A 22,483-nucleotide genomic window follows, 5' to 3' on the forward strand; every position below is an offset into this window, starting at 1 on the left:
ACATGCAGCTGCTGGGCGACCTTGAGCTAGTCACACTTCTCTGAAGTCTCTCAGCCCCACTCACCTCGCAGAGTGTTTGTTGTGGGGGAGGAAGGGAAAGGAGAATGTTAGCTGCTTTGAGACTCCTTAGGGTAGTGATAAAGCGGGATATCAAATCCAAACTCTTCTTCTTCTTTACATTTCATACATTGTGAAAATACAAAATGTAAACGTGGTCATTAGCAGAGTCCCATTGTGTGATTTGCAAAATACTGAATTCAGTTTTTTTTTTAAGTACTTTGCAAATGCATCTATTCAAGCCTTCCCCAGCCTGATGCCTTCCATATATTTTGGGATGCAGCTCCCATAAACCCTGACTGTTGGCAATCTTGGCTGATGCTGATAGAAGCTGTAGCCCCAAACACCTGCAGGGTACCTCGTGGGGCAAAGGCTGCCCTATGAGCTTTCCCCTGAACTCTTAAAGGTGCATTTAAGTGAGAATTAGGTCTATGTCAAAGGGCTATTTGAGGTAGAAAGGACTTTGATTTGGGGGGTTTCTTTCATAAAGTGTGTCTTACAGAATTGATCCACAGGTGTTAATAAAGTGTCAGAATAGAAGACTCATTATGCTAGAACTGTTTCTGTGAAGTTTCCCCAACAAATATTGTCCCAAGTAGACTTCTGATTCAGAACCACCCGGAGCGTTTCCGTATGTGTGTCTATAATAAAAACTGTCGCTTTCCAAAGCAGTGTTAAATAGATAAATTGGCAGTTGTTAAATATCTGACTTAAGAACTTGTCACTGGAATTCTTCCAGTATCTAGAACTTGCCTCTTGAGGTTTTTTTTAAAAAATGTTGCTTGCTGGGGAGAAATCTTAGGACTGCCATATCTCAGTCCCGCAAATCTGAATGGCCTGATATACATATTATGCAAACTATTTGCTGATTATGCAAATCACATGGTAGGTTGCAAAATAGCTGTGCCGCTCCCTTTTGCTGACTTCCCATTCCAAATAATCACTTTCAATAGTGTTTTTATATGAATAAAACTGATGGCAGAATTTTCTTTCATGCAAAATGTATTTGAAACTTTGAAACCTAAATAACAAATAATACCATCTTGGATATTGTAAAAAGACTTCTGTCTTCAGTCTTTACCTAGTAAGATTACCATATTTTTTTCAAAGAATCCGGGGACACTTTTTTGAAAAGAGAAAAAAAGTTAATTTTAAAGAAAAATTAAGAAGTAATATCCTCTCATTTGTGGTCTCCTCTGTCGCGCGGCCTTCCTCTGGGCCCGGGCCTGCTCTCATGGAGCGCTAGCTGCCGTGGAGTAGGCTCAGGTCAGGCGTGGGCTTGGCCACATGTCCTTGCCTTCCCAGTGCTCTCCTACCTCTTTCCCTCAGCGGCGTTTTTCTCCTTCCTCTTTCTCTTCCTTTTCCTCCTCTCCTCCTTCTCCCTGCATCGGCTCTGGGGTTTTCCTGGCCCCAGAGCGCTGCTGGGCAGTCGGCCAGGTGGCAGGGCGCTCTCGCTCCGGCTCTATTTGGGTCACGGGGTGTGTGTGTCAGTGGTTCCCCAGTTGACACGCCGGGCGTCCCTGCTTTCCCTTCAAGCAGTGGCAGCGGCAGTCTCAGCAGCCCGGAGCCAGCCTGGTAGCGCAGTTGGCTCTGGCTGGCTTCAGCAGTTCCTCACTGCCGTGGTGCCCGCAATTGTATTTTAATATTCTGTTGGAAGCCACCCATCTGGCTGGGGTATTAATAATAATAATAATAATAATAATAATTATTATTATTATTATTATTATTATTATTATTACTTGTTTGCCATTTTGTGCTTTGACCTATTTATTCTCCTTAAATGATCTATCCTTTTGGACCACTAAGCATACATATATCTGTGTATTGTGTGCATTTCTAACATTACTGACCCATGGATGTCTTTGTCTTTAATTTATTAATCTGCTTTTCTCTATTATATTATTTTGAGATTGGTTGAGCTTTCATACTGTGTCAGCCTTAAAAGAATGATTTGTCACGTGCATGGTTTGCAGAAATTTTAATGAATTAACATCCTCATCGGAACATATTTATGGGAGAGTAAGTTTCCACTGTGTTTGTGGGAATTACTTACCTGGTTGCAACACTATAATCCATTCAGCAGTAAGTCCAGCTGAGATCAGTGAAACTTACTGCAAGGCAAGTGCTTATAGGAGTGTCATCAAAAGATTGCATTGAATTCTGTGTGGTGCTTGCATGCCTGGATAACAATATATTATGCCATCATGAAATGTTTTGAAGTATAAGCCTGTTCATATAGTACCTGGCCATTGGGGTGAGATCGGGAGTGGACCTTAGGCTTGCATGCTCTATGATTTGGACTCATAATAAACATGTCACTCTAATGCAGGGTTGGGGAACTTCTAGGCTGTTGGCATAATGTGGCTTGAAAGTCCTCCACATCCAGCAACTCTTTCTCAGCCACGCCCTTGCCCCAGCCACACTCTCTGTAGGCCCACTACACACCAGATAGAATTGTGCTGACCCCTGGTCTAGATGATGAACGCTGATCGTCTGAAGAGTGGGCCTGATTTTTGTCCCCGAGCCCAGCAACATAATTTAGGGGATGAAAATACCCTCCGCTGAAAGCTGATCCACTGATAAACCAGGACACTGAATAAGGGGGAGATAGGAAGAGTTGTGAGCAATTGCATGTATGATTGTATGCATGTCTGGCCCTGACCGTTTTTGGGAATGCAGCCTTCAATAGCTTTCCACTGGAGTAATCTGCCCCAAGCCAAAAGATTCCCAACCATCTAATCCAGGCATGGCCAAACTTGGCTCTCCAGCTGTTTTGGGACTACAACTCCCATCATCCCTAGCTAACAGGACCAGTGGTCAGGGATGATGGGAATTGTAGTCCCAACACAGCTGGAGGGCCAAGTTTGGCCATGCCTGATCTAATGCATTGTTTTATTACATGCAGGGAGCTTTTTGTATAGGGGGAGCAATAAAAAATTCTATCGCCATTCATGAATTAAGCAAATTCATGTTTTCTTAATAGAAAACATCCTTCACTTCCTTATGGCTGAATGCAATGCATTGTACGAAATTGCATTGAAATCCCCCCTAAATTTCATAAAATTGAAGAGTTGCAAGTCCAGATTTGCTGCTTAATTCGCATGTGGTGATTTGAGAGGGAGATTCAGTCTCAGGAACTGGGTAGAGCGGCGGGAAGAAATACAGTTAGTAACAACAGTGATGTTTTCTAACTTTTAAAACTGTATTTTGATACTGCCGCAGACAATGACAACAGCAGAGCGCTCCTACTGGGGAGACAAACCACCATTTCATTTCCTCTACAATGGCTCTGGATGTAGTGTTCTGGGGCATTGTGGAGCCCCCATTTCCTGCCACACTGCCCCAGAATGACACTATGTCCAGTACCAATGCCTGAGGAATTTAATTTCTATGAATTCTGACATGGATGGCCTGCACATTTCAGAAAACTCTGCAGGTTAGAATTTATTTTATTTCTTTATTAAATTTCTATGCTGCCCTTCATCCAACAATGATAGGGCAGTTTACAATATATAGGGAAAGCAAATTATGAAAAGCTTCCTTGCCTACTGCCCCAGAAGCTCTTGGGCCAAGGAGACTGCTTCATTTACTTGTCTACCACAATTTCATTTTTAAAAAACTAAGCAATTTACAACAGAAGCATTACAGAAGATGTGCTTACCCTTCAAATTTTCTCTTGTCCAAATTTTGTGATGCACCCCAATGATTCTACCGAGATGTGTATTTGAGGATAAAATATGTTTGGAAATGTGTACAATGAAATAATACATATTTGGTTATATTTTTGTGATTAAATATTATTCAAATATAAATTTTGTGCAAATTGTTAAAACATTGGCAAATAAATGCAGAAGCTAGAAGGAACAGATGTATGGATGAATGCACACAAATGTGATAGAGACCAGACCTAGAATGATCTATACATTCCTAGAGTCAAGGTCATTCTGAGGGAAAACGAAAGAGTGACTGGACTGATGAGAAAGGATCTCTCTGCTCAGGCATCCCCAAACTGCGGCCCTCCAGATATTTTGGCCTACAACTCCCATGATCCCTAGCTAACAGGAACAGTGGTCGGGGAAGGTGGGAATTGTAGTCCAAAACATCTGGAGGGCCGAAGTTTGGGGATGCCTGTCTCTGCTGTTGATGGCAGCCAATTTTTTAAAGTTAGTAAAGAGCCACCCTCACTGCTGCTAATGCTGATCTCTCCCAAACTTGGGAATGAATTTCATTACCCACCCCAGTTGCTGAAATAACTCCCTATTGCAGGGACCTGAGGTTAATATTTCTATCTCCCATTCAAGTTGCAAGTTCTTTTTTGAGGGCTGTGATTTCAGCCCTACATAGGGTTCCGTGATCTTAGTTTCCAAACCAGAGGTCTATCGAGTAGGGTGGCTACTCTGAATACCGAAGTGGGCCATCTATACGTTAGAACAGTTGCAATTCTATTTACAAAAAACTGCATTAATTTTTGCTCATGCTGGCAGCAGTCACAAAGGAATGTGTTGGATGTTTAATCCTATGCATGTCTACTAAGAACTAAGCCCCATTGAGCTTAATGGAACTCACTTCAGGTAAGATTGCAGCCTAACATATTTTGCTCAGTCATTAATTATATTATTTGTTTTCCCTCCCCAACAGTTTATTGTTGTGCATCATTCCCTTCACGTACCAAGCGCGTCTGACACAGCTTGCCTCTTCCTATGATCTTCATACCTCTGAAACCTGTTGCCTTTCTGCCTTCATTCTTTTTATGTTCCCTTTTCCCACACTGAGGAAAAAATTGTGTGTGAATGGCATCTTTTTGATTTTTTTCTCCTTCTTCATTGGCATCTTTCTGACTTTTTCCTCCCTTCTTCGTTGAACAAATAGAAAGTATTTTCACTTGCACCTTTGTGTGATATAGTTTCTTCAGTAGTGAAAAGAAATTCTGCAACTTGCTCAATATGTTATGTTGATTCAAAATAATCCAGTATTTGTATTGCTTCTTTGAGTCTAGTATTTTGTTTTATTTAGATTTGGGATGAGGGCCATTTAGCCCTGCAGATCTTGTTAGACAACAACTCCCATCATCCCTGACCACACTGTCCGAAGCTGATGGGAGATGGAGTCCAACGCCATCTGGAGAGCCAGACGGTCCTCATCTACAATAGAGGTGTTAAACTTTTCCATATATGCAACATTTTGTTGGAAACACATTTTTGGTGCAACTCCTCATTTTCCACCCATTCTAGCTATAGAGCAGAGGAGACTTCTTGGCTTCACAGGCCTGATCTTTAGCAGGGCTGGGCTTGCAGGCTAAATTTGACTGGTGGGTGGAGCCACCCACCCATCCATCCATCACCTGTCACTACCATCATGTTATTCAAAACATTGAAGTGCCAGTTGGCAGCACCCGCAAAGCTCGTCAACCAAGCTCCACTCCTACAAGCCCTCATCTGATGCCATGTCAGTTGGCCAAATGGAGAGGACTAGTGTGCCAAATTTGTCTCACTAGCTAAAGGTTTCTCACCCCTGGTTTGTAGGACAACACTTGTTTAAATATGCAGAACATTTTCTTTACTCCTATGTTCCTGTAACATCTGCCTAAACAGGTGTACTTGGTGTTAAAATCCCCGCGACGGGGTGAGCTCCCGTTGCTCAGTCCCAGCTCCTGCCAACCTAGCAGTGGTACCTCGGTTTACAACCACAATTGGTTCCGGAAGTCTGTACTTAACCTGAAACGTACTTAACCTGAAGCGAACTTTCCCATTGAAAGTAATGGAAAGTGGATGAATCCGTTCCAGACGGTCCGCGGAGTACTTAAACTGAAGCGTACTTAACCTGAAGCGAACTTTCCCATTGAAAGTAATGGAAAGTGGATTAATCCGTTCCAGATAGGCCCGCGGTGTTTGTAAACCGAGGTGGTTGTAAACCGGGGTATGACTGTAGATAAATAGGTACCGCTCTGGCAGGAGGGTAAATGCCATTTCTGTGCTCTGCTCTGGTTCACCAGAAGCGGCTTAGTCATGCTGGCCACATGACCAGGAAGCTGTACGCCGGCTCCCTCGGCCAGTAAAGCGAGATGAGTGCCGCAACCCCAGAGTCGTCCGCAACTGGACTTAATAGTCAGGGGTCCCTTTACCTTTATGAAAAGTAAGGATACTTATTCCCAGGTAAGAGTGCAAAGGATTGCAATGTCATACACGCTTCTAGTGAATAGGCCATAGCGAATGAAGATTTTATTCTGGCTAGACATGTACGCACCCTTAAGGGTCTATCAGACATAATAGGAATACAGAAGGCACATTTAAAAACATTCATATTTTCTCTACTTTTCATACTATTGCTGTCTTTAACTATTTTGTTGTGATTCTATAAGTAACACTATATACTGTGTAGTATGTATCAAATTATTTTAAACCACTGTTTGTGTCCTGGTAAATCTGATTCCATAATTTTGTTTTTATATTCCCTTCAAGAGTATTGCATTCTTATGTGGGGTATTGGCAGGTTGTTGTTGTTTTTTTATAAAAAAAAATCAGCTCCTAGTTAACAGAATTGCAGGTGTTTTGGAAACAGTGAAAGTTGATCATGTATTTTGATTGGCATGCATTTTTTACTCAAGCTAATGGTTAAGCATGTGTTTTATGAGCTGAAATGATGTTCACAGCCAGAGCTGTATTATGCACAGAAAAGGCTGTAGGTGTTGGAACTTTTTTTATCATGTAATACGTTGTGCTGGATTGATTAATTAGTCTTTTTTGCTGAACAACTTGCACCTTGGAATCATTTCTCTGTGTGCAAATGCACACAAGCATTCACATGGGTGAGAAATACCTAAACAAGTTAAAATAAATTTATAGTGCACACATTTGGCTTGGAGGCATCATAGCAATTTCCATAAGCATTAAACATAGAAATGTGGCCTCCCGTACTATTTAGTTATCGTAAGTTTACGACAGGATAACAAATCTTGAAATCAATGCTATCTGTACACTATTATACACTACCTCCCCAGCATTTTTCCAATAGCTTTAACCTGTTAAGTTTATTGTTAAGAATAATTGTTCTTCAAAGGAAGTCTAAACGTTTTCTGAGATATATGGTTAAACTGAACTCTGGCATTGAAACGCAACTCGGGGTTTGTCCACACTTTTGCTTGCCCTGTGCTTAGAAAGCACAGGCCCAAGTGGTTTTCCACTTGTCCCCTGTTGCTAATAATAATAATAATAATAATAATAATAATAATAATAATAATACTGTAATAATAATAATTTATTTGTACTCTGCCCATCTGTCTGGGTTTCCTCATCTGTCTGGGTTCCAACATATATAAAAACATAATAAAACATTACACATTAAAAAGCTTCCCAATACAGGGCTTCTAAAGGTGATTAAAGGTAAAGGTAAAGGGACCCCTGACCATTAGGTACAGTCGTGACCAACCAGGGCCGGCTCGCCCATTGATCCTAGTGGCGCCATGCACCAGGGCGCCTGGGGGCGCAGAGGGCGCAGAGGGGCACAGAGGGGCGCCCCAGCAAGTGGGGGAGCTGCGCGGTGGCCTCCCTTTTCCGCTCTGCAGCGCCCACCTTTTGTCGCTTGCCGCTGCTGCTGCCTGGTCCGGCGCCGCTCCGGCTCTGCCTCAGGCCAGCTGGAAGCGCGCGTAAAAGGCGGCCAGCTGCGTGCCCGGCCCAGTTCCGGCCTTGGCTCCTGCCGCGGCAGCGGCTCCGGCTGCGCTGCTGTCGGTGCCGCAGTAGAGCCCCACGAACGAGACGCCCTGCGCCGGCAGCGAGGCCACGGGCACCGGCGAGCCGTCGGGCGCCGCTAGCGCCTTGCTCTGCAGCGCCCACCTTCCGGCGCTTACCGCTTGCAGCCGCTGCTGCCTGGTCTGACGCCGCTCCGGCTCCGGCTCTGCCTCGGGCTGGCTGGAAGCGCGCATAAAAGGCGGCCAGCTGCGCACCCGGCCCAGCTCCGGCTCCTGCCGCGATGGCGGCAGCGGCTCCGGCTGCGCTGCTGCCGGTGCCGCAGTAGAGCCCCATGAGCAAGACGCCCCGCACCGGCAGCGAGGCCACGGGCCCCGCCGAGCTGTCGGGCCCCGCTAGCGCCTCGCCCAGCAGCTTAGCCAGTGGCGCAAGGCCACAAAGACATCCCCGCCGAGCCCCACGCAGCTCCCGCCGCCGCTGCCAAGCTGGAAGGACTGGGGGGTCCAACTCTGGGAAATGGGGGGGGGGCGCCGAAGGGATCTTCGTACCAGGGCGCCGGGTATGCTTAAGACGGCCCTGTGACCGACTCTGGGGTTGCGGCGCTCATCTCGCATTCTTGGCCGAGGGAGCCGGCGTACAGCTTCCAGGTCATGTGGCCAGCATAACTAAGCTGCTTCTGGCGAACCAGAGCAGCGCACGGAAACGCCGTTTACCTTCCCGCCGGAGCGGTACCTATATATCTACTTGCACTTTGACGTGCTTTCGAACTGCTAGGTTGGCAGGATCTAAAGGTTATATAGTTACTCACCACCTTCTAGGTTTGGGTCCGAGCAGTTTCCTTTGGAAAACCCACTCTTTCACACTAAATTGGAACAAATGGCAATCTATGGAAAATCTGGTTGCTGTTTGTTCCAGTTCAGTGCTGAAGAACAGCTTTCCCTGAGGGAAGGCATCAGGGCAAACAGAAGTGTGGATGATCCCTCAGTTCACTTCCTTGGGGCTTTACTTCCCAGGATCAGAGGGAGGGATGGTTCTCATGTCACCTGGTTGAGATAACACACATATTGAGTCCCCTATGTGTGTTCACACAGATGTGGCTTTAAATGGGTCTACTCCCAGGTGTGTGGGCTCTTATCTTTAGGAGGCCAAAGATTCTGTCATTCACTGGTGGCAGGGTTATGAATAACACCTGCCTGTTGGTCAGAGTCGGTGGCGGTCTATATACAACCGAAAATCAATTCATATTTAACGAAGGAAATGAACCAGTGGTGGGGAACTGGATACAACCTGTGACCTCACCTGCAAGCCATATGGACAGGTAGGTAGGTCAGCCCACCTGTCAGTCACCTGTTGTCATTATGATACCAACTTCAAAGGGACTTGCTGTCTGCACCAAGCAGCATTACTTGCCAAGGAACAATCTGGAGCACACTTCAGATTCCTGAATAATCCTTTGCAACAGCACCTTTACCTACTGCACACCGGCATCAGGTGTGGGGCAGCCGGGCAGGTGCGCATAGTTTGATGAAAACAGACTTGTGGGCCAAATTAGAATCCCTGCCAGGCCTCGTTACACCCACAGGGCAGATATTCCCCATCACTGCACTAAACCAAACCTAGTTACAGGTAGGTAGCCATGTTGGTCTGAGTCGAAGCAAAATAAAAAAAATCCTTCAGTAGCACCTTAAAGACCAACTAAGTTTTTATTTGGGTATGAGCTTTCGTGTGCATGCACACAGATTTGTTATCCTGTGTGCATGCTATCTGACGAAGTGTGCATGTACACAAAAGCTCATACCAAAATAAAAACTTACCGTAGTTGGTCTTTAAGGTGCTACTGAAGGAATTTTTTTTATTTTGCTAAACCAAACCGTCCTCAGAGCAGCATTACCTAGCTCATGGGTAGGCAAATAAGGCCCAGGAGCCGGAGCTGGCCCAATCACCTTCTAAATCCAGCCCGCGAACAGCCTGGGAATCAGCGTGTTTTTACATGATCAGAATATGTGCTTTTATTTAAAATGCGTCTCTGGGTTATTTGTGGGGCTTAGGAATTCATTCTCCCCCCCCCTCAAAAAAATATAGTCTGGCCTCCCACAAGGTCTGAGGGACAGTGGACCTGCCCCCTGCTGAAAAAGTTTGCTGACCCCTGACCTAGCTCATTCGAAGATGCACTGGTGGTTATTTGCTTAATGAGAAAAGAGCAGCCACAGAAGGATGAAATTCAAGTACCCCTTTTGCCGCTGAGAAAAAGCTAAGTTCAGCCTCCACAGAGTTTCTAGAAGTTGCACTTCTGGGTGGGGAATGAATGCAACTTACCTTTAGTGACTTACATGTATAGTCAATTGCTATTCTGCCCCAGCAAGGGGTTCTAGCGCAAGTGGGGTCTTGTGCTAGGTAAGGAGTCTGCATCCTATTCTATTAGCACCTGGAAGGTTCATGAAGCAAAATCTGGTTAAAGAAAGGTCAAGTTCCCCCAGGCAAGGTCAGACAAAGCAGAGAGTAACCAAGATAACCGAGGTTGAAAGAAGCAGAGGTCAAAGCCCAAAAGGCAAAGAAGCACGATAAATAACACCCAGGATAGCTCCATTTAGCACCTGGGTTGAAAGGCAGATTTGAATGTTGCTGCAACCACAAACAAACCCAGACTGAGGGCTTATACACACTTTCCTTTCATCAGCTCTTTCCAAGAATGGTTCATGGTTTATAGCAGGCACCCCCAAACTGCGGCCCTCCAGATGTTTTGGCCTACAACTCCCATGATCCCTAGCTAACAGGACCAGTGGTCAGGCATGATGGGAATTGTAGTCCAAAACATCTGGAGGGCCAAAATTTGGGGATGCCTGGCTTATAGCTTTGTGTCCAAGCGCCCTTCTTTTTGCTCTGGAGCTTTCCCTGTGAAAATCTGCTCTTGAAAGCTCGATTGGAGCAAACGTCCATTCTGCGGAAAACCCGAATTGTATAAATTATATAAATTATCTAAAATCAATAACAGCAACAAACCCCGCTGAACAATACTTCACCCCAAGAGTATCTTCAGCAGCCTCAACTTTTGTAGCTGGAGTCAGTCCAGGCCTCGCCCTCCCAGACTAGGTGGAAAAAGGCCTGCAAGGCAGGGAGCAGGTCTTCTAAGACTCTTCCTACACTAGCCTTTACGTGAGCTGCCTGGCCTGAGGGCACTTAAGCCCTCCTTGCCAGAAGTAAATAGACTACAGTAGATTAAATCATCCCTATTCAGGTGAGAAGGAATGGCAGGTGAGAAGGAATGGCCCCCTCACTTCAGCTGGAGCTAGGCACACCTCCATTAGCTAAGGTTTCTATCTTAATTTCCAATCAGTGACAATTGCTCATTTGTTGGATTTTTGTTGTTGTTTGAATGACAGGCTCTCAGCAACTGTAATAATAATAATAATAATAATAATAATAATAATAATAATAATAATAATAATAATATCTCCAGCCACTCTGGGCGGCTTCCAACAGAGCATTAAAAACACAATAAAAGATCAAACATTAAGAACTTCCCTATACAGGGCTGCCTTCAGGTGTCTTCTAAAAGTCAGATAGTTGTTTATTTCCTTGACATCTGATGGGAGGGCATTCCACAGGGAGGGCACCACTACCAAGAAGGCCCTCTGCCTGGTTCCCTGTAACCTCTCTTCTTGTAGTGAGGGAACCGCAAAAAGGCCCTCGGAGCTGGACCTCAGTGTCTGGACTGAATGATGGGGCATGGAGATGCTCCTTCAGACGCGTTGTTGTTGTTGTTTAGTCGTTCAGTCGTGTTCGACTCTTCGTGACCCCATGGACCAGAGCACGCCAGGCACTCCTGTCTTGCACTGCCTCCCGCAGTTTGGTCAAACTCATGTTCGTAGCTTCGAGAACACTGTCCAACCATCTCGTCCTCTGTCGTCCCCTTCTCCTAGTGCCCTCAATCTTTCCCAACATCAGGGTCTTTTCCAAGGATTCTTCTCTTCTCATGAGGTGGCCAAAGTATTGGAGCCTCAGCTTCAGGATCTGTCCTTCCAGTGAGCACTCAGGGCTGATTTCCTTCAGAATGGATAGGTTTGATCTTCTTGCAGGCCATGGGACTCTCAAGAGTCTCCTCCAGCACTGTGCTTAATGCACAGGCCCGGCTCTAGGGGTAGTCTCGTTGGCGTGGGGCACCAGGGTGCCGGGCCAGCAGGCGGGCGCTGCGCTACACGCTGCGCCCGCCCACCAGGTGATGTCCGCACCACGGTGCCAGGGCACCCGACCTGCTTGAGACGGCCCTGTTAATGCATAAGGTGTCATGCACTAGAACACTATCTCACACTTGAATTTGTGGAACGTTTGCCAAACTGTTTGCCCACCACTGTATGAGGGGAAGTGGCTGCAATAAGGAACTGGGGTAAAAGGTTTTTCATTGCAATGACTGACCTTTAAGTTATGCACACTTCCAACACTACCATTTCTTGATACAGCTTCCGCCGTGATTTCAACAAGAGGGAAGTCAATACAGTTGCTAAGTATATCTGAAAGCTAAGATAATAAATGTAAGTTCATAGATGCAGCTATCAATTTTTTTAAATAAATTTGTTAGATTATAAAGAGCAACACTACCATTCTGGGAAGCTGTCCCAGAGCTGGCCTACCCCCTTTTTCGCTTGCTACTTCAAGAGGCTGCATAGATAATAGTGCTGCAAATCATCCTTTGCTCTGACGTTTTAATGGAAACAGAGAGAGCCATTAGGTTTTATATACGCACCAATGAACACGAGCATGTAATGCATTGTGCATTTATTTAAAAAACAACTGTCTGCTTTGTATACTTTCCTGCTCTACTATTGTATCTCTTCTGGCCATCATGCATTTTATTTTTTTAAATGGCTAGAAATTTCCGTTTATAGTTTTGTTTATAATTTTCTGATCATATTTCTACTTGTAATACGGGTGGTTATGTATTTTCTGCCTTTTATCCATGTTTGTATAGCTGCTGTTCTGAATCTCTTTCTTTCTTATTTGCATGTGTTCCATTTGATTTGATAATACTACATTTTACTTTTTGTTTAAATAGTGTTTAACGTATATATTGTAAATCACCCAGATAACTTTATGTTATGGGTCGGTACTCACATGTCATAAATAAATAAGCAAATCATATGTACTGTAACTTGATTTTAATTTGGTGGGGGCACACAATACTAGTTCTGGAAATTGGGTGGTTTCTCATTGCCTCCCAAATTTTATGCAGTGCCAGGAACCTTTAGCAGCACCCACTATCATTAATCTTGGAATTTGCAAACCTTTAATTGTGATTTGTAACCTTTTAAGTTTTACTGATTGTGCTGCCAGAAATTGAGTTTTGTGCTTAATGGGTACTGCATGATCTCAACCAAGGAGACTTGTCCTTTAATTTTATTTAACATTTCACTGACAAAGATGCAGGTATCCTCAAACACTTTACTCAAAGTTTAAACTTTGGATATGTAACAAATGCATGCCCTAAACCAGGCATAGATGCAACCTTGGCTCTCCAGATGTTTTGGAACTACAACTCCCATGATCCTTGATCCCTGGCCCTGTTAGCTAGGGATCATGGGAGTTGTAGTTCCAAAACATCTGGAGAGCCAAGGTTGCCTATGCCTGCCCTAAACTCATGAATCGTTTTGATTATTCCAAAACAGGAAAAAAACATGTTCACTGTGATATTTTTTTATTTCAGTAGTCATTACTCCCTATCACCTCCTTCCAAAATAAATGTTTTTTAAAAAGTACCCAATCAATTTTCCTTTGTAATCTACTTGTTTCTTTGCAACAAGCTTGCTGAGGTTCTGTAGAAACTTGTAATGATCTTTATTTAAGTTAACAGGCACACATAGCTTAAATGCAACATGCTTTCACTGCTGAAAACCTATTGTTCCGTTAAAAACTTGATTCATTTCAGTAAATGTAGAAAATGCTGAAATGTACAAATGTACACTTCAAAAGATTTATGCTTTCAGAACTGGTGGTTGTGATGTTCTTTGCAAAGTTTTTCAGTTTTATATTTTAAACAAAAGCCATGTTTTGCATCTGATCCTGTATGTCCAAATTAGTCTTAAAATAAAAGAAATTAAGACTGCAATCCTAGCCCCAATTAACTGGGAGTAAGTCCCTTTGAATTCAATGGCAATTACTTCTGAGTAGATATAGAGGAGATATATCCTTGAACCATCCTGTGCAAGTTTATTCAAAAGTCAGTCCCTCCATGTTCTGTGTCCCATTTCCTTCTAGGTAAGTGGTTCGGATTGCAGCTTATTGACAAAGTCTGTTCAAAACTGAACACTTTTAATTGGTGCGGATTTCAATGGGAGGATCACTCAAATGGTTAAAAATTTGGGTTTTTAAAATTTTATTTACAGATTTATTAAACCACCCTTTCATAAAGGAAATAACAAGGCAGAAAAAACCTCTAAAGCAAAATAAACCAATATATCCATAAAAAACCATATTGAAACATCAATAAATACTGATTGGATTAGTGAAAGGAGCTGGCGCACCTTCCAGGGCTAGAAAAACGCCCTCCTGCCCTTAGGCATCTACGGTAGTGACAGGGATGGGTCAAGGAGTCTCCCTTCAGAGGAGTGCCTCCTTCAGAGGGAGTGCCATTCTGTCCAGTACATGCACCAGCCACCCTTACTGGAATTCAAGTTCAATTCAGAGAGTCAATTTCCCCTGTGATCTCTTTAAGAACTCTTGAGATGTTTGCCATGAAGACCCAGTGACATGTTCATTTGTGTTTCACCAATTTAGCTCTAGAACAGGCATCCCCAAACTTTGGCCCTCCAGATGTTTTGGACTACAGTTCCCATCTTCCCCGACCACTGGTCCTGTTAGCTAGGGATCATGGGAGTTGTAGGCCAAAACATCTGGAGGGCCGCAGTTTGGGGATGCCTGCTCTAGAACATCACCCCTTGTTTGATGAAGTTCGTTAGATGCTCATTGTAGAATGTACTAGTTGAGGCATGACTATCTATCAAACATCTTCAGCAGTAAAGGCTGATTCAAAGAATTACCGTAATTCACCACATTTTACAATCTGACTCCCTTTATCTGTTTTCCTGCTATTTGAATAAAAAAATCTTGTGTCTAATAGTTTCCTCATTCTTTTTCATTTGCTTTTTTATTCTTTTTCAATTTAAATGTGACCATATTGACTTCTGGGCAGCTTTTCACTTATATATATATTTGAAACTAAGAACATCACGTTCCCAAGTCGTCTGACAGTTTATATCTTATCTTAGGTTCTGAGCACCACTCAGGATTATGTCAAAGGTTGACTCCTCTTTTTGTCAGCCAAATGTGCATTTGTCAGATCGAGAAATATGGCCCTCTTTGTCATATCCTGACTATACATTTACCCAGTCAATGTGAAGGTTTGTTGATCACTCATTTTTACAACATTTCCAACCTTTGGCTGTGTCCCTCAGTTCTTTCTCCATCTTGAGATCCCCCTCCATATTTTGGTCAAGGGGGCACTGGAATATTCCAGTACAAAATTATTTTGAAGGGGCCTGGTGCTTCCACCCTCAGTGATTCTATCAAAGATATTGTTCGTATTAATTTCCTAAATTTGGGTCTCTTGTGTTCTTTTTGACATATAGAGCAGCTGCACCCCAGTTTATCCCTTTTTGCCCTTTGCTGGGGATTTTCTATTAAGATATAACAGTTATCTATATTAAATGCATAACCACTATTGTTTCACTGTATATACTCTTTCTGAAGTATTTCATTTATTCCTGGTCAGCCCAAAAGAATTCCCCCATTTTTATTCAAATTCACTGAATTTTTCTTGTAACAGACAGGTGCAGAGCATTCTTTTAAGTACAGTGGTGCCTTGCTTAACGAATGCCCCGCTTAACGAAATTTCCGCTTAACGAAAGGATTTTTCGAGCGGAGGTTGCCTCGCTAGACGAATTCGTTTTATGAAAAATTCGTTTAGCGAATCGCGGTTTCCCATAAGAATGCATTGAAATTCAATTAATGCGTTCCTATGGGCAAAAAAAATCAATGCATTCCTATGGGATTCGCTAGACGAATTTTTTGTTATAAGAAAAGACCCATGGAACGAATTAAATTCATCTAGCGAGGCACCACTGTACATGGAAATCTGTCATTTCACCATAGAGAATCTACTTTCCCAAGATCTATTCATTGGCCACAAAAAAGCCACATTGTGATGCAATCTGATAAACAGAGAAGGAGGGGCTTTTTAAAATGTGTTATTTATTTCAAAAGAGTGACAAATGGTATTTAACTGTTTTTGCCATGTTTCATCTAGGCAATTTACAACTTTCACGTGATGTTTCTAGCATGGAAGACGTAGCTCTGGAGCTGTCAGAAACAGAGGACACGATTTCTGTTGGCAGCTGCTTTACCTCAGAGGACACCACAGAAGATTCAGGTGTTATGAGTTCCCCCTCTGATGTCGTCTCATTCGAGTCTCAGAATGACAGTGTGAGGTCAAGAGACAAGTCCATCGGGGCCCAGGAGACCTTGACCGAGATGGATTCCATGTATGTTGAACAGACGTGCTCTGGAAGGAATGCCTTCTCCAGCAGTGATGAGTCTGGAATCGTTTCCCAAAGGTAAGTCTCATCTGTGAGGCAACTTAGAGGAGTGACGTCTGCTTATGCTAGTCTTTTGCAAACAAATTTTTGTTAACATCTTGTTGCTGTATCAGAAACCAACATCAATCTGGCACCTGAGGACTTATCCTAATCAAAAGGTTTGCATGCAAAGCAACCTATGATCATGTGTTCATAGCAAATTTTGGTACTGGTAATTGTCATTGTTACAGGGTTCTGCTTTTCAGGCTGAATTCCCCAATGAGTCTAATGCTGCAAGTCATCATGTATATTGTAATACACTCTGAGGTGCCTTTTGAAGTTAATAGGGTAGGCAGATTTGTGTGTTTTTAGCTGAAGCAAATCATGCTCAGGTTTGGTGTATTCTTCTTGTCCTTCATCTTTTGACCATGCCAAGCCCACCTGGAATGAACAGGCAGAAGCCAAAATGACAGTGCAGAATTCACTGTTGACCTCAAACCATTTTTGACTCTTGCTTAATCCCAATTTCAACTTGAAACAGTTTTATGTAGCTTATCCACAACAATAATTTCCACCAAATTTTCCAAAACATACATTAAGCTAACCAGCCTTTAAGTACTTCAACACATGCACAGCAAGACAGGCTGGACTTTTTAAAAATAAAAATCTAAAGATATCTAATGCCTTCAAGTTTTCAAAATGGCGCTGTCTATAGGACACATAACCATTCTTAATTAATATGTATTTATTGTGAGATTTATATCCTACCCCTCAAATACTCAGAGTGACTAACAGCAAATATCAATAAAATAACAAGTTAAAAACAGCAAATACGGATTTTAAAAAATAGATATGGCAGATGAAAGCAAATGACATAAGGGTTTGCCCATATAAGAACTTTAAGCCAGTCAGGAGGCCAGATGCCTGCCAGAATAAGTTTTAATCAAGCAGCAAAAAAACAACAACAAGCGGGAAGTGGGAAACAGTCTCCCGAAAGATGATGTACGGTACCATAAACAAGGCCAGCTTCTTGTGTAGCCTTGGTCAAAGCTGGGCCACAGAAAAGATATTCCTCAGCAGAATTTAAGAGAATGAGCAGATTGGCATTGCGAGGAGGTTAAATGCTTTGCAAACAAGTCCTGGAAATTTTAATGAGTTTCAAAAACATTTTATCAATACAAATTCACCTCATTCTCAGATATAGAAGCCTTAAACTAGTAAACACGTATGAAAATTAGAGCCAAACCTTATCAAAGAATAAAAACCACTGCAGAGAATTGTATTACAGTACATTCATAACATTTACTAGCAAATTGGAGCTTCAAGAAAATATTGGAGTGCTCCTGTTTTGAGTTTCCAGCAACTCTGCTCTGTTCCATCCTTTGTACTTTTCTGTTCCATTCCGTCCCCAAAACAATGTCAGTCAGCATTCCTTGACCATTGGGCATGCCCAGTCCTTACTGGGATGTTTTGGGGTTTTCTCCCTTAAGATTTTGTTCTTGTCTAAAGCTTTTTTGTACAAGTGGAAACCTTGCAGCTCCCCTAAACTGGCTGATACCTTCCTCTTGTGTATGCAAGTTGCAATGGAGAACATTTGGTTATCAGGATGATACCTCCCACTGAACTGGATAGGCAGGGTATTTCAAGTTTTTTGCCTCCTCTTTCAAGGAGAGGAGTTGTGACACACACACACACACAGCCACCTTGCTTATGGTTGGGTTAAAGGTAAAGGTAAAGGGGACCCCTGACCATTAGGTCCAGTCATGACCGACTCTGGGGTTGCGCGCTCATCTCGCATTATTGTCGAGGGAGCCGGCATATAGCTTCCAGGTCATGTGGCCAGCATGACAAAGCCACTTCTGGCAAACCAGAGCAGCACATGGAAACGTATGGTTGGGTTAGGAAGGGTCATTTTTTACTATGTTAAAAAAAATGATTTGGGCATTTTCTGTGAGTTATTTTCTCTTTTCTGTTTTGTAGTGTCCTTTTCCCATGAGTGTGTCTGGGCATTTGAAGCCTGTTTGTTTTCCTTTATCCAGGTTCCTTTCCCTCTTCCTGCTTCCCTTTAATGTTAAAAAATGGATAGGTCCTCCCATATGGGTCAGGACAGTCACAAGTCAAAAAGCAGACATTTCTCAAGACATGAATCCAGGAGATTAGGGGGTGGATATCGTACTGATCTCCCAGAGCTAGCAGTTCCAGGATATATTTTCATTCCTCTTCACACTTTCATAGTTCTTGTTCTCCTCTTTGTCCTCCTGCAAAAAGCAAAAAAAAAAAGAGTCAAGGATTGCTCCTCAAGGCCCATTCGCTTTTGGAACACAGTGAACTCAAAGCCCTCTCATTTGGCTTGCTGTTGAGAATAACCCTCAAGTTTCTGCTCCTGAAGCTGAAATTTGCCCTTCAGTGGATCGGGGAAACTCTGTGGTGCTGACTCTCCTCCTTCCGAAGGGGTGGAAGCAGCAGCAACAGCAGCACCACTCGGAGAAGGAATTAGAGCAGGTGCAGCCATGCCCATTTGCCTCTTTCGAGTTGTGGCTCTTCTGGAACAAAGGTTCACCGTGTGACGTAATTATTTGCCAAACATATAGATGGGTTATCTAACACATGTATTCTGCATTGCTTCAACCACAGCACTCAAGTTCTGTTATATCGTCTGTGGAGCATAACAGCTTTGGTGGCAAATGGCATCTGATAATGTTAATATTTAAACTAAACTAATATTTAAACTAAAATGGAAGGGAATGGGCGAATTCAGTTCGGATGACTATCATATCTACTACTGTGGGCAAGAATCCCGTAGTAGAAATGGAGTGGCCCTCATAGTCAACAAAAGAGTGGCAAAAGCTGTAATGGGATGCAATCTCAAAAATGACAGAATGATCTCGATACGAATCCAAGGCAGACCTTTTAACATCACAGTAATCCAAGTTTATGCACCAACTACCGGTGCTGAAGAAAGTGAAATTGACCAATTCTATGAAGACCTACAACACCTTCTAGAAATGACACCAAAGAAGGATGTTCTTCTCATTACAGGGGATTGGAATGCTAAAGTAGGGAATCAAGAGATAAAAGGAACAACTGGCAAGTTTGGCCTGGGAGTTCAAAATGAAGCAGGGCAAAGGCTAATAGAGTTCTGTCAAGAGAACAAGCTGGTCATCACAAACACTCTCTTCCAACAACACAAGAGACGACTCTACACATGGATATCACCAAATGGGCAGCATCGAAATCAGATTGATTATATTCTCTGCAGCCAAAGATGGAGAAGCTCTATACAGTCAGCAAAAACAAGACCTGGAGCTGACTGTAACTCAGATCATCAGCTTCTTATAGCAAAATTCCAGCTTAAACTGAAGAAAGTAGGAAAAACCACTGGGCCAGTAAGATACAATCTGAATCAAATCCCTTATGAATACACAGTGGAAGTGAGGAACAGGTTTAAGGATTTAGATTTGGTGGACAGAGTGCCTGAAGAACTATGGATGGAGGCTCGTAACATTATACAGGAGGCAGCAACGAAAACCATCCCAAGGAAAAGGAAATGCAAGAAAGCAAAATGGCTGTCCAACGAGGCCTTACAAATAGCGGAGGAGAGGAGGCAAGCAAAATGCAAGGGAGATAGGGAAAGATACAGGAAACTGAATGCAGATTTCCAAAAAACAGCAAGGAGAGACAAGAGGGTCTTCTTAAATGAGCAATGCAAAGAAATAGAGGAAAACAATAGAATGGGGAAAACCAGAGATCTGTTCAAGAAAATTGGAGATATGAAAGGAACATTTCGTACAAAGATTACCATAATCAAGGACAAAAGTGGTAAGGACCTAACAGAAGCAGAAGACATCAAGAAGAGGTGGCAAGAATACACAGAGGAATTATACCAGAAAGATATGGAGGTCTCGTACACCCCAGGTAGTGTGGTTGCTGACCTTGAGCCAGACATCTTGGAGAGTGAAGTCAAATGGGCCTTAGAAAGCACTGCTAATAACAAGGCCAGTGGAAGTGATGATATTCCAGCTGAACTATTTAAAATTTTAAAAGATGATGCTGTTAAGGTGCTACACCCAATATGCCAGCAAGTTTGGAAAACTCAGCAATGGCCAGAGGATTGGAGAAGATCAGTCTACATCCCAATCCCAAAGAAGGGCAGTGCCAAAGAATGCTCCAACTACCGCACAATTGCGCTCATTTCACACGCTAGCAAGGTTATGCTTAAAATTCTACAAGGCAGGCTTAGGCAGTATGTGGACCGAGAACTCCCAGAAGTGCAAGCTGGATTTCGAAAGGGCAGAGGAACCAGAGACCAAATAGCAAACATGCGCTGGATTATGGAGAAAGCTAGAGAGTTCCAGAAAAACGTCTACTTCTGCTTCATTGACTATGCAAAAGCCTTTGACTGTGTCAACCACAGCAAACTATGGCAAGTTCTTAAAGAAATGGGAGTGCCTGATCACCTCATCTGTCTCCTGAGAAATCTCTATGTGGGACAAGAAGCTACAGTTAGAACTGGATATGGAACAACTGAGTGGTTCAAAATTGGGAAAGGAGTACGACAAGGTTGTATATTGTCTCCCTGCTTATTTAACTTATATGCAGAATTCATCATGCGAAAGGCTGGACTAGATGAATCCCAAGCCGGAATTAAGATTGCCAGAAGAAATATCAACAACCTCAGATATGCAGATGACACAACCTTGATGGCAGAAAGCGAGGAGGAATTAAAGAACCTTTTAATGAGGGTGAAAGAGGAGAGCGCAAAATATGGTCTGAAGCTCAACATCAAAAAAACCAAGATCATGGCCACTGGTCCCATCACCTCCTGGCAAATAGAAGGGGAAGAAATGGAGGCAGTGAGAGATTTTACTTTCTTGGGCTCCTTGATCACTGCAGATGGTGACAGCAGTCACGAAATTAAAAGACGCCTGCTTCTTGGGAGAAAAGCAATGACAAACCTAGACAGCATCTTAAAAAGCAGAGACATCACCTTGCCGACAAAGGTCCGTATAGTTAAAGCTATGGTTTTCCCAGTAGTGATGTATGGAAGTGAGAGCTGGACCATAAAGAAGGCTGATCGCCGAAGAATTGATGCTTTTGAATTATGGTGCTGGAGGAGACTCTTGAGAGTCCCATGGACTGCAAGAAGATCAAACCTATCCATTCTTAAGGAAATCAGCCCTGAGTGCTCCCTGGAAGGACAGATCGTGAAGCTCAGGCTCCAATACTTTGGCCACCTCATGAGAAGAGAAGAATCCTTGGAAAAGACCCTGATGTTGGGAAAGATTGAGGGCACTAGGAGAAGGGGACGACAGAGGACAAGATGGTTGGACAGTGTTCTCGAAGCTACGAACATGAGTTTGACCAAATTGCGGGAGGCAGTGCAAGACAGGAGTGCCTGGCGTGCTATGGTCCATGGGGTCACGAAGAGTCGGACACGACTAAACGACTAAACAACAACAACAATGTTAATATTTATATGGCTTTTTATTTTTCTGGTGAACTTGAATGATCTCCGTGATCTTGTAAAGGAAACCAGTACAGTATTGCATAAGTGAAAATGTGACTTAGGTTGATGGGAACTTGCCTTTGGTCACTTGAGGTGACCAAGCAGATCGCCAATGAGGTGCACCGATGCAGATCCTAGCCACAGATCATGCTTTTAACAAGTGCTTTGCATAAGCTTTCAGCACTGTTTTCTTTCACGTTCTATTAGTGACCTTATTTCAAGTATTTCAGATTCATTCTTTTTGTATCACCTTTTATATAATTATAGCATCTACCCATAAATTACCAATTGGACTTTCATTTGGCTTAACAGTAGCTTTTTGTAGTTTTCTTGTTCCCTTTTGACAAGTTCTCTCATAAGTTCTGCTCCTACGGCGTTGATTTGGCAAAGTGCTGTTTTAACCCATGCTTTTGCATATGGCTGACTGCAGTTGAGCAACAGTACATAGTGGCCTTGGTTTAACAAATGCAAAAGTCAATAATTTAGTGCCTTTGGGTCTTTGCTATTGTGTTTTATTGCGTTGTATTGGGTCTTTCATCTGTTACTTCAAGAAATTCCCGAGTGGTGTGATTTCAGCACCTTCTATTTTAGAGGGGGGAGTTCTTAAGTTTATCGTGTTGTTTCCTATACTGTATTAAAAAGAGTGTGTGAAAAAAGCCACTGGTAATAGTTAT

At 43.1% G+C, this 22,483-nt stretch overlaps 1 protein-coding gene across 19 annotated transcripts in view; it reads left to right on the forward strand.

Moving 5' to 3' along the window:
• The window catches only part of COBL (cordon-bleu WH2 repeat protein), a 106,157-nt gene that overhangs the window by 70,531 nt on the left and 13,143 nt on the right, over window positions 1-22,483 (forward strand). For all 19 annotated transcript variants that reach the window (XM_035136100.3, XM_060282184.2, XM_060282187.2 and 16 more), the window contains one exon: window positions 16,036-16,342. In XM_035136100.3, coding sequence (XP_034991991.3) covers window positions 16,036-16,342 — 307 coding nt within the window. The remainder of the gene's footprint in view (window positions 1-16,035; window positions 16,343-22,483) is intronic.

This window comes from Zootoca vivipara, chromosome 12 (genome assembly GCF_965207765.1).
Source record: "Zootoca vivipara chromosome 12, rZooViv2.hap1.1, whole genome shotgun sequence".
Classification (NCBI taxonomy): domain Eukaryota; kingdom Metazoa; phylum Chordata; class Lepidosauria; order Squamata; family Lacertidae; genus Zootoca; species Zootoca vivipara.